General features: G+C 44.1%; 1 protein-coding gene across 6 annotated transcripts in view; it reads right to left on the bottom strand.

The window, feature by feature from the left end:
• The window catches only part of PNPLA4 (patatin like phospholipase domain containing 4), a 42322-nt gene extending 32365 nt beyond the window's left edge, over window positions 1-9957 (bottom strand). Inside the window, exons 1-4 of one of the 6 annotated variants that reach the window (XM_038381023.2) lie at window positions 9659-9942; window positions 7177-7525; window positions 5643-5760; window positions 1511-1695 (exon numbers count right to left, since the gene is read on the bottom strand). In XM_038381023.2, coding sequence (XP_038236951.1) covers window positions 1511-1695; window positions 5643-5760; window positions 7177-7335 — 462 coding nt within the window. In that variant the 5' untranslated portion in view covers window positions 7336-7525; window positions 9659-9942. Of the gene's footprint in view, window positions 1-990; window positions 1135-1510; window positions 1696-5642; window positions 5761-7176; window positions 7526-9658 lie in introns of those variants that run through there. The other 5 variants (XM_043499922.1, XM_043499888.1, XM_043500029.1 and 2 more) reach the window with 5 other exon arrangements.
• Window positions 9958-12965: the final 3008 nt, after the last annotated feature.

A 12965-nucleotide genomic window follows, 5' to 3' on the forward strand; every position in this document is an offset into this window, starting at 1 on the left:
AACTGTATGTGTTTATATCAGTCAAGAAAGAAAGCACCTACAAGCTCTTTATATCTCCTTCCTTACATGGACAGCAGTGCATGTTTACTGAACAGTGTCAGCAGTTGGCTGTAACTGTCAGCCTAGGACAGAAACTGATTACCACTCTACAGCAAACTTTAGTAAATTAGAAAGCATATCACCAGCAAAAATCTCACTCATCACTTCCCTCATATTGTCTCCTAAACCCAGGTTTCTCAACCTTTTTCTTTCTCAGCCCCTTCTGCCCCCAACATGCTACAAAAACTCCAGAGTCTGGGTGGTGATGGTAAGGACTGGGGGCTCTGGGCTTCAGGTGCTTCCATCTGGGCTCCAGACCCTGGGCAGGGACCTCGGGCGTAGGTGTAGTTTGACTTCTATTTGGGGTGGGAGTGGGGCAGGGCCAGCAGGGCTCGGGAAGGGAGTGCCACCTCCACCCCTGACTACCTCAGCAGACCGCCCAGCTTGTCTGGGCTGGGGGAGGCGCAACCAAAAATTGTAACTCAAAGGGTAAGGGGTTCAGCTCAAAAGTTTGAAAACTGCTCAGGGTGCAGGGAGAGGGGTCCTAGGGGCTGTGTACAGGCGGACACTCAGGGTGCAGGGAGATGGGTAGCTAGGGGCTGCGCCAGGAGACACACACACACCACTGCTATCGCTGCCCCCCGAAGGCTCTGCGGAACGAGGTCCCCATGCCCTGGCAACTCATACTGGTTGTACAAGCAGTAAAAGGGGCTGGGAGCTGAGGAGCCGCCACAGCCCTGGGCACCAAGAGGAGGAGATGAGGGAGCGCTGCACTGTCCCCTCAATGAAACCTGTCGGAGCAGCAGCCACCCTGCACTGCCCAGCTCCAGCTTCCCTCCATCAACCTGATCAGGAAGCGGAGCTTCAGGGGTTGGGGAAGAGCAGTGTGTGGAGCTGCCGCTGGGACTGCCCTACTATGGTTAAGGCACTGCAGTTTGGGGGTCAACGCACCTCCGATTTCCCCACCAACTCTGCCCATGGGCTCAGGGCTTCTGCTCCACAGGGCTCCAGGGCTTGGGGCTCACGGACCCCGGGAAACCGGCTCATGGATCCCCAGGGGCCCACAGATCCCCGGTTGAGAACTGCTGTCCTAAATTACAAGGATACAAATAGTGTATGTGCGTGCACACGTGTATGTATGACTTTACATACATCAACAAATCTTCATCCATATATGACTTTAAAATTATACAGCTGAAATATAATCTTATGATGTAAATTGAGCACATATTCCATTAGTTGGTAAGTGTTTTTAAAAACCGTATGAGGAATATACAGACTTTTTTTGTTAGGGAAAGCAAAGAGTTGTGAGCTCTGCTCCTAGACAAGAACTAAAATAACAAACACACAAAATAAAGCAGTCAACCAAATAAAAATAGTGTCAACCTAAAAACCTTACTTTAGGAATTTAAGGGTTTTGTTTTGTTTTTAAATCGCTATATTCTAAATGAATTAGTTACTTTTCAATTACCTCTATGTTTTCTGGCATTGTTAACAGAACTGTGGCAACCAGTGATCCTGCAGAAGCTCCTGCAAAAGCCTTCACAACCTTCAGTAACTTCTTACCATGCCTGCAAAGAGCAGATGCTGCCCCCAAGTGGTATATACCCAGAAACCCACAAGCTGCAAATGACAGGTTGAGATGTTTCATTTTTGCTGTGGAAACAAAATTTTGCCATCAGGAGATGGATCAGTTAAATGCTTTAACACATTTATTTTCTGCTATATAGCACACAAAAGCAGAATATCTAAAAACAGCGGACTTGTTTTCAAAAGAGCTGAGCACCTTCAACCCCCAATTAATTCAACAGGAGATTGTAGGTGCACAGCATCTTTGAACTTCAGGGCAATTGTGTTCAAAATGCTGCTTAGTCAAATACTGCTCCATTTCTATTGTTCCAACTGGAAAATTATTTTTATCCACAACAAAATATTAATAAAGTGTTTTTTTATAAATATTGTATTCCTTTGTTAAATTAAAAAGTTTAACACAATATATTGAGTAGATACGTTTTCCCATATCTGGCTACCTAGTAAAGACAACTTTAAAAAAAAATAAAATCAATGATTCTAGTCATTTTCCAGAACTGTTTAATGGATTGGTACAGTTTAAACCCATTTTGATGCTGGTTGAGATGGTTAAAATTGCTCCGAATTGTAGGTAATTACATCTGGTCATATTCACTTTAAGTGTGCAGTACTGACTCTAAAATAGTCCCCTTGGAAAAATACATTTTTCTCTTTCATTATTGGAATTAATATACTTTAGAAATGCTACCATCAGCATCCAATAATGCAGAGACAAATTTATGTAAAAGGCATTTCTTATTCAGAGAAAAGAAAACACGTTATAGTTGCAATTGTGAGAAGACAAAAGAGACACAAACTATAGTTATAAAAAAGTAAAACAAAGCACTTTAAAGGAGGTAAAGGTCTAATTTAAACTAACAAAATGTAAAAAAGGAAATTTAAGCTGAAATTTAATTTTTAACTTCCTTGTTGTCCCCAGATATATTACCTTGGATTTTTGAAGAAATAGTGGAGCTATGAGAGGCACAGTGCCTTATATTCATTTATACTTACAAGATTTAGAATTTCACATGCAATTGGGAGAAAGGAGGTTACATACGTGGCTGCTCATTGATTTCAATGGGACTACTCACAGAAGTAAAGTTAAGCAAGTATGTAAGTGTTTACAGGATCAGGGCATCTTCCTACCTTAAAGCTTAGCATGGCATCTAGAGCACTTAATATTAAACGCGGTGTTAACTAGAGCTCAATTGCCCAATATGTAACAAAGGAATCTGAGTATCAGAGGGGTAGGTGTGTTAGTCTGTATCCACAAAACAACGATGAGTCTGGTGGCATCTTAAAGACTGACAGATTTATTTGGGCATATGCTTTTGTTGGTAAAAAACCCACTTCTTCAGATGCATCATGAGTTTTTCCTCACGAAAGCTTATGCCCAAATAAATCTGCTAGTCTTTAAGGTGCCACCAGACTCCTTGTTGTTTTTAAAGAAATCTGAAATCTCTTACAGGATTGAGTCTACTCTCAGATTTAGGGAGGACAAGAGTCCAAAGCAATATCATTAGATCTCTTAAATTCAAAGCTGTGTTTATACAAGGGAATTTTAAAAACAAAATTCCCACCAGTGTTACCATGGGCTCAACTGAACCTGCGCCAATATTAGAGAAAAAAAAATTTCCCCAAATTTATCTTGAGTAGACAAAACCGTAAAGATCTAACTTCTTACATACCTCTAAAAACTTGCAAGATTCTGCTATTGCTGATCATAAAAGCCATATACTGTGTGGAAGATAGTTAAAATAAGCAATAAAAAACAAGCAAAGTATGCCACAGAAGGCCTCACCCTTCTGATCTCAGACCTTCAGCAAAGGATTAGGAAATGAGTGTTAAAAGGGGATGGAAAACAAAGCTAGACCATATTGTTCCAGTTACTCGCTCAGCCTCAAGATACCTTTAGCTCCTAAAAACACAAAGGTCTAGATGAATGCCTAATGAGAACAGATTTGTTACTCTAATTAACTATATCTTTAAATTTCCTTTGTAAATTATCTTCCTCTTTGCACTACCAAACCCCAGTAATTAGCTTATGTATTTTTTCTCCATATAATCCACTTATTTCATGTAACTTCTTCTATATGTTTGGACTGGACTTGTAAATCATACAAAAATAAAAGCTATAAAACTAATTCTCTTTGAATATATTGCATTTTAAAGGTAAATTTATCTGAGGGTGCCAAGGCATGCCAATGTTACTATAATAATAAGGTTGTTAAACCTCAGTGTGCTTTTCAAACATATGTTCACATAAAGTTACAGTGATGGATTCCCCCTGGGGTGCCACCTGAAACTGGGGTACCACCAGGGTCAGGGGGGCTCAGTGGTACCCCAGTTCCAGGTGGCACCCCAGCGGGGAATACTGTGCTTTATACTGTGCTGCTGTGATCAACCTGCACTTTCACCAGCACACATACAGGTAGGTACACGCTCAGCTGCAGTTACATGAAGACGCAGTGTCCAGCCCCTACATGGGAAGGTGCCAGCTAGAGCGTGCGTGCCTGAGAACTTCCCAGCTACTCAGGCACGCACCCCCTCTGGAGTGTAAACCCAAAATAATACTGTCTTGCGCTGCACAGTTTTCTGGCCCAGTTATGACTTCCACACATTGGTTTTAGATAAAGCAAAAACAAGTTTATTAACTACAAAAGACAGATTTTAAGTGATTATAAGAGATTGCAAACAGATCAAAGCAGATTACCTAGTAAATAAACAAAAACCTCAAACTAAGCTTAATATACTACATAGATAGGGTGAGAATTTGCTATTCACATCCGAAGTGAGGGTACAAGCAGGCTGCTGTTTCTTAAGGAGCAAGCTGCACTAGCGTACAGCTTGGAATCCCCAGGTGTTCCGTTCACAGGCTGGAACGTACTGCAGGACTGTAACTTTACACACTAAACATTTGAGGGCAGGGCTATCTCTTACATGTGTATGTACAGCAACTAGCACAATGGTGCCTCTATCTCTGTTGGGCTTCTGAGAAATACCATTACACAAATAATAGTAAAAAATATTTTAAAAATAACAACCCACAGCCTAACATTTGCTATAGACTTATTTCACCAAAATTTTTAACGAGAATTAACAAAAAGGAACTGCCAACAAATGGGCCATTTTTATGAACAAAAATATACTGAATGAGAGCTATCAAGCAGTTTAGATACGATAAATATTTGCACTAAAGGAAAAAACTTAAAATATTACATTAGCATGCTGGATGGTTAGCTACCATGCATTGCTAGTTCAATAAACAAGCTTACAATTTTAACTTGGACTTTATCTTGAGAAAATAAGCAAAAGCATGAAAGGAAGAGATGCAAGGTATTCACAAATCTATACTCACACTGGAGCAGCTTTCCAGGGATTGTAAAATAACTATCAATTTAATAAGCATCAAGAAATCAGATGGGGTAAATACTTATGAGAGTCTTCCTTTGGTATGTCTTCAAAACCACAGAAGCCCCAAGTGGGTGAGCTGTATCAAATGCAAAGGCTCTAATTCAAAAACTACTTAAGTCAAAGAGAGTCCTTCCATTGATTTCAACGGACTTCTGATTGAGCCCAAAGCACACACAAAGACTCCATTACTAAGTCACCTGATGCTACCAACATACAAGCTACAGTTATGGAGTAAAGAACTACAAAATAATACCAGATTGTGTCCTCGTCATTCAGCAAACTGCTTCAGCTTCTTCTAAATCATCAGCCAATTCCCAATGAAGTATACAGAAAGACTTCTGCTGACTTCAACTGGATTGGACCAATAGGTGTATTTGGTAAATAAAATCTATTTTTTAAATTGCAGAATGTACCCCAGTGAACCATAATCATTATTATTTAGTGCACTGTGGAAAAAATATAAAACCCTTTTTTATTAGCAATAAAAAATTCCTGTATGCTGTGGAGTTTTTTTGTTTTTTTTTTTTTTACAAAATACTTAACTCTATATTATACAGTAATTTGATGAAAAAAAACAAGATATTTGGGGTTTAACTGAGAACAAAAGTATTAAATACCTTCCATCATGAGTTGTCTTTCATCATATGTTGCTTTGGGCCCTTTCCCATAGGCTGTTTTAACTTTCTTAACACCAACAGCGGTTGCTATGTCCATTATCAGCCATTCATTCTGTACCTGGGACACCCATATTAAGGCAATCAAAGGTTAATCTTTTGAAGGAAAGAATAAAAGAAATGGTTGCAGGAAAATCTCAGCTTATTTTTTTCTGAAGTATTTAAAATAATGCTGTGAAAAATTACGATGTGTTTTTTAAAATTAGCTGGGCATGTTTTCCTTAGAAAGATGAATAAAAGCTCCATGTCATTTACATATTTGTACAGCGTAACACTCTTCTATAATATATTATATGCTATTATTTATAATAAACAACAGCATGCAGTAATTTATACTTTCAAAGCTGAAACAAATCTAAGTAGATGTCCAAAACTAGATACAGTAGACCAGTGGCTCTCAAACGAGGGGCACTGCTTGTTCTGGGAAAGTCCCTGGTGGCCCGGGCCGGTTTGTTTACCTGCTGCGCCCGCAGGTTCGGCCGACTGCGGTTCCCACTGGCTGCAGTTTGCTGCACGAGGCCAATGGGGGCTGCGGGAAGCGGTGCAGGCCGAGGGATGTGCTGGTCGTCCTTCCTGCAGCCCCCATTGGCCTGAAGCAGCAAACTGTGGGAGCCACGATCGGCCAAACTTGCGGACACGGCAGGTAAACAAACCGGCCCGGCCCGCCAGGGGCTTTTCCTGAACAAGTGGCGGCCCTAGTTTGAGAACCACTGCAGTAGACTATGCCACTTACAAGCAGTATGTGCAAAACATGATGTACAAAAACCAAGATTAAGTTTATATTTCATAAATGATCTTGTCCACTGCTTCAATCGTGCTTTCACAGTCTTAGGCTTTTCTCCTTGCATACCTTCCTTAGTCATACTCAAGTTCTATGCTCTAATCCAACCGTACCAAATCCTTTACCTCTTTTTCTGGTCTTTGTGCCTCATCCCCTCCCACACACACAAGGACTAATTCCAGAGTGAGCTGTAGCTCACGAAAGCTTATGCTCTAATACATTTGTTAGTCTCTAAGGTGCCACAAGTACTCCTTTTCTTTTTGCGAATACAGACTAACACGGCTGCTACTCTGAAAAAAGGACTAATTCCGTTATTCAGTAAATCAAATCATCTCAGTTCATGCCCTCCTGCAAGTCTCTCCTAAACACTTATTTCTTTCAGCTAGTCTTCCACCTGTAATCATCTTATTTTTCCTACACTATAACTACACAGAGGTTTTATTTTTCTCTTAACAAAGCTAGAACAACAAGAAACCTATACGGCAAGTTACATATCTTCTGTTACTTCCCTACCTCCCCCGCTTAGTCTGGTCATTTTTCTGAGTTAGTGTCCAAACCTGCAATCCCTTATGCGAGTAGTCCTCAATTCATCAAACCCTAAGACAGTAAACTCTAGAGGAAGGGATCTGGTCTTGTTGTTGAAAGAGCACCATGAATACCTATACCACAGAAAAAATAAATTAAGTAGATACTTACATTATATGTGGATTTAACATGTGTGGCTCTTAGATGGCAGTAACGCAGAACACCAGTCCAAAACTGATGAACTTTTAAAAATATGCTACCATGCAGTACATCCTCCTTCAATGAAGGCCATTGCCTTTGGATGCTACATATGCGTTTAGTGGCCCACATTCCTCTGCCAAGTAGCCCCTGAATCCAGATGGTGTAACAATAAATGGATGTGCTCAGAGCAGGATCATTTTACAGCCACAGACTTGTAATGAATGAGGTAGTTACACCACGACCAGATGAGTTTAATGTTGGACATTACAAGGTTATGCAAGGGAGATGTTCCATCATCTACTAATAATATTTAAAATACCTGGTGGAAAACACAGAAAGCCAAAATCAAGTTGAATGATGATAAAAAAAAAAAAGCTGTATGTTAAGGGCCTTACCCTACAATGGGAGCCATGTAGAAGGTAATCAGTAACACATCATCAAACTGATCCATAAGGACTCTGCTTGCACAGATTAATTGCAGGATTGGGCCATATTTTGCAAGTGACAATACAAGCTCTAGAGAAAGAAGGTGAGGTAATGCCTTTTATTGGGCCAACTTCTGTTGGTGAAAGAGACAAACTTTCAAGCTGAAGAACTGTGTAACCATATCTCTTTTATTAACAGAAGTTGGTACAAAAGATATTACCTCACCTGCTTTGTCTTTCAAATATCCTGGGACTTTTTGAAAATGGATGGGCCTGGCCCATCCCCTTTTTGCCATGAACCTGCCCCCGCCCCATCTCTCTGCCCCATCAGCAGCTAGTGGGGAGCCTGGGCAGCTGTTGGATGCCACACCACAGACCCTCCACCTGTCCGGGACAGGGGGTGGAGAGCAGCCACAGGCCCGTGTCCCTGCTCTGTGGCCCCCCGCCCAGGGTAGGTGAAGGGTTCGCGGCTCCCGGCCCACTCTGGCTTCCAGCTTGGCTAGGGACAGGGCCTCGGCCGGAAGAGGCGGGGGCCCCTGGTCCCAAGACTTTTGGGAGGGCTCCACTGCCCCTGCCAGAAACCAACACAGCTACATCATTATCAATACTCGCTCGAGACAATTACATAGAAGAACTGATAATGCATTCCTTGTCTGGAAGTTAATTAATGCTGCGTGTCCAAAAAAAAAAAATGTAGGAGGGAAGATTGCCTTGATTTCCACTTCAAATAAAACACTGTCCGATCCTGATAATCCATGACCATAAAGGGAAAGCATCATCTTGAAATGTAGTCAATTTCAAATGGGAGTGAAAGGCAGCTCAAATGGGAGGGAAAAGTCACTACACCTGCCCATGAGTGCCCCTTCCAACGTAGTCCCTTTTCCAATCACATTTGTTTTATTTTAGGAATTTTGGAGTGATTTGTTATTGCTTCAAACACCTGCACTGACTATGCAAGAGAAACTGGGCAACTGCCTATACAGTGTCACCCAATACCAGGGCCAGTCTTGGGGCGGACGAGGGAGAGGGGAACCTGGGTGACTATTCAGAGTGCAAGTGGCCAAGGGGGTGCTGTGTGGCAGAGCAGAGGTGCGCGCTGCTGATGTAGCATCAGAAACTCCTCCTGGGTGGCAGGAGAGCGCCATGTGTGCGGGGCGCCCAGATTTCTCCCCAGTTCCTCCCAGCAGAGGAACATGGGGGAGGGGAGGGGAGCAGTGACACACAGATATGGCTCCCCCACCATGTTCCTCCATGCTCCCCTGGCATAATGACAGGTTTCAGAGTAGCAGCCGTGTTAGTCTGTACCCGCAAAAAGAAAAGCTACAGCTCACTTCATCGGATGCATCCGATGAAGTGAGCTGTAGCTCACGAAAGCTTACGCTCAAATAAATTTGTTAGTCTCCAAGGTGCCACAAGTCCTCCTTTTCTTCATGCTCCCCTCGCGGATTGTGATGGGGAGAATGAGGAGCAACACCAAGCGCTCCGTTGCATCTAGGTCACTTTCCCCATCTGGGCTGTGAGGCGGGCATCAGGAGCCGCTGCTGCGCTCTGCCCTTCTCTTAGGCCGCCAGGTGGGGAAGTGAGCGGGGATGCAGGGAGGGAGCCCTGTTCTCGCTCGTCCCCCTCCCCCGCCCCCTAGGGGAGTGCGGACAAGCAGCCGCTAGAGGGGAGCGAGCAGCAACGCCAGCAGCTCCCTGCGGCCAGGTCAGTTTCCCCAGGTGGGTGCAGGAGGCGGTGCAGGGGCGACGGAGGGCGGGGAGCCCGGGGCGCCATTTCCCCTAAAGCCGGCTCCGCGCAATACACGCACGGGGCGGGGGTACAGCAGCGACGGGGAGATCCCCCACCCCGAGGGGGTCCGTTGGGGGGAACCCCTCCGCCCCCCCCACACGCGGAGACAGGCCAGGACAGGACGCGCCGCCGCCTCTGCCGGGATCTGCCCGGAGGCCCGGGGTTAAAGGCAGGGGGCGGGGCTGCCCGGGCACGCGCTGCGCTGGCTCGTAACGTCAGAGGCTCTCGCACCCACGCACCTCCTCTCCCGGCACGCGCCGACGCGCCTATTGTTCCACAAACTCAGCGCCAACGACCCGAGCGACGCCCCCGAAACTTCGCGAGATCTCGCCTCCCGCCCGCTGGGACATCTGGAGCTCGAGTCGCAGGCGTGTGACGCATCAAGAGGCGAGACAGAATTCACACGATCCGCCGCTCTGCGCCGTCCCACCCGGCTCGGGCTCGCGCGCCTCACCAGGGGGTCGGTGCGCGAGGACAGACGGAACTCCCGCGTGTCGTGCCCCCTCCCACGGGGCGCACGTGCAGCGTGCTCGCGTTGGAACGAGGCACGCAATTTACGCCAGAGGAGTCGCTGGCAAAGTCCTCCGCGCCCCCGCCCCTCCCTCACGCGCCTAGGGCGTGGGCGACTGGCCGGGATTCTGCGCGAGCTGTAGCAGGTGCGGGGCCCAGCAGGCGCTGGAGCCCCGGGGCCTGAGCAAGGGGGAGGGTCCGTGAGCTGGGCTGCGGGGCGGCAAAGAGCCGCTGCACCCGGGCGTCTCCCCCCCCCCCACTACGCTTCTTGCTTAAGGCCTGGGGCGGGGGCCAGGCGGCCCGCCCAGGTTCCCGGTGCATGAATCAAGGTGTGGGCATTCCATGGATTTATATAGGGGCATTATGATATTTTTGTCGTATTATCGATCCCTTTCGGTAAAAAAAGTGTTACATTAGCTATCCTCCAGTCAGCGGTGATGCAAGGGGGCGCGGAGGGGTGGTGGGCATGCAGGGTCATGTTCCTCCCCCCCAGGATGCTCAGTCACTTGGTGCAGCTGGGCTCCCTCCTTGTGATACAAGAGGCTTTTAAAGAAAAGGAGTACCGGTGGCACCTTAGAGACTAACAAATTTATTAGAGCATAAGCTTTCGTGAGCTACAGCTCACTTCATCGGATGCATCCGATGAAGTGAGCTGTAGCTCACGAAAGCTTATGCTCTAATAAATTTGTTAGTCGCTAAGGTGCCACAAGTACTCCTTTTCTTTTTGCGAATACAGACTAACATGGCTGCTACTCTGAAACCTGTGAAGAGGCTTTTAGCTACTCTTTGCTGTGTAAGGAAATCAACAGTACCATGTAAAGCAGTCAGGGCAGGCATCTGTAAACATCCAAAGATGGGGCAGAAAGCATAGAAATCCTCTCTCCCAATTAACATAACAAAGGTGGTGACAGTGTCGTCATGCTTAAACATGCATAGAAATGTAGTTAGTTTCAGATTTAAGGCCTTTGATAAGAAATAATGATAGATAGAAATCCAAAATAGCAACTATAATAATTTTATATTAGAGACATCAGAATGGAGGATTTGGACTGAATTGACCAATGGCAGACAGAAGATTAGGATGAAATAAAGTTCAGCAGGGCGGGGCTGAGCTAACTCCAAAATGTCTGAAGGGAGGAGTGAGAAGGAGCTTCTCAACTAGGTTCAGCAAAAATGACAAGTAAAGCTGTTTGGCTAAGCAGGTATCACCCCACGGGGAAGATCCATGCTGATAACTGGAATTGAGAAAGCAACCAATCAGAGAAGGCCAAAAATTGTATATAAGGTAGAGAGCTGACAGGCTTGGGTGTGTGTGTATGAGTGGAAGAGAGCAAGCAGGAGCAAAGTGAGAAGAGCAAGAAGCAGCAGTAGCTGACAGAACAGAAGGACCCTTGAGATGGTACAGAGGGATTATAAAGAAGGAAAGTAAGTATATAATTCCTTCTTCATTATAAGGAATGCATGAGTATGATTGTAAATAAAAGTGGATGCCTGCGTTTGAATGGATTTGTACTTCACCCATTCTATGAATGAATAAGCATCACTTACAGAATGTTGTTTAGCGTTCGTTAAGGTATAACATTGTAATATTGCTTTATACATATGTATGGAAATCTGTTACACTGTAATAGATTTAATAGCATTGTATTAAGGTTTTATACATGTATAAGGAGATCAATGTGTGCCATATTATGCAATGTATCTGCTATATGGTCTGTGTAGCCTATGTATATGATTCCTAACTGCAATACAATTGTGTTATGCTATGTGTTCTGTATTATAGTGTATTCTTTCTTGATTATTAAGAGTATTGTAACTGATTATTTTCTTTGAATAAATGTTGTTTTGTTTTTGAAGAATTATGTTTAAGTGTCAATCCTTTGAGCAGAAAGCTGTATCTGTGTCTTCTCATGGGTTAAGAAAACTAGTCTGCTCTGTGGAGTCCTCTGAGGGTTAGAGACAAACTCCTGGTAAAACCCTGGCAATTACTCTAGGGCAGGCCACCTCCTTTTACTCCTTGAAGCAGGCCAAATTGATAATTGGTTTACAGTTACAAACAGGTCATTATTGGGGTGGTTGGGGTCCACATTTTGGGGTAACACCTATGAGACAGCTGAGCTGGCAACCTGCGAGCTGCCCCATGCTGGGAGAAGCAAAGGCAGGAGGAACAGCTGGGAGCCGCAGGGAGGGGCCAGTGCTTTCCACAAAGGGGGGAGGGAAAGCTCCCAGCATACTTTTTAGTCCCAGATTTTCCTAAAAACATGTTCTGCAATGTTCAGCCCTCTACTGGACAGTTCTGATAGTAAGGTTTGTTACCCCTGTGAAGAGTCACTATGCAACAGTTTGATTACTCCACTTAAGGTAACAAACAGTTCAGATTAAACACAGCACTAGACTGATTTAGATTAAAAATAAAACAAGTTAATTAACAAAAGAAGACAGGATTTCATGGGAATTCAAGAATAAGAGAAAAAGTTATAAATGGTTACCACAAATAAAAGTGAAAACATGCACCTAAAAGTCTTAAACTTAATCTATCAAATTTTGGTTCAAGACCTTGTTTACGATGCCATTTCTCACCCATAGACTTTGAGCAAGATGGTGACTGACCCTCTCCTCGGTCAGGATCTCTCCAAGAGGCCCAAAGATGCTAGTGCCTTTGTCATCTTAAGTGATAAAGAGATAACGTAATAGGTAGGGCTGTCTGATTTTGAACCTGTGCTAATAACTTCATATAGGGGAATTCATAACTTTACATATAATTTTGCTACATATATTTCACTATGATATTATTAAGTGAGTTGTTTTCAAATGATATCTCAGAAGGCATATTTTGTACAAAGATTATCACAAAAGCATGTGGGGCCTAAATAAAGGAGTAGTTTTGGTCACAATACCTTTGCCATTTCTCAAGAAAAGAAATTTATACAAAGAGCTGACATGAACTATACAGAAGTTTCAAGATGGCAAGTGGAAAATGAAGAGGGATATAAAGAGAGAGAATCAGTGGGGAAAGACTTAATTTGAAATTCTTTT

This window comes from Dermochelys coriacea, chromosome 1 (genome assembly GCF_009764565.3).
Source record: "Dermochelys coriacea isolate rDerCor1 chromosome 1, rDerCor1.pri.v4, whole genome shotgun sequence".
Taxonomy (NCBI): domain Eukaryota; kingdom Metazoa; phylum Chordata; order Testudines; family Dermochelyidae; genus Dermochelys; species Dermochelys coriacea.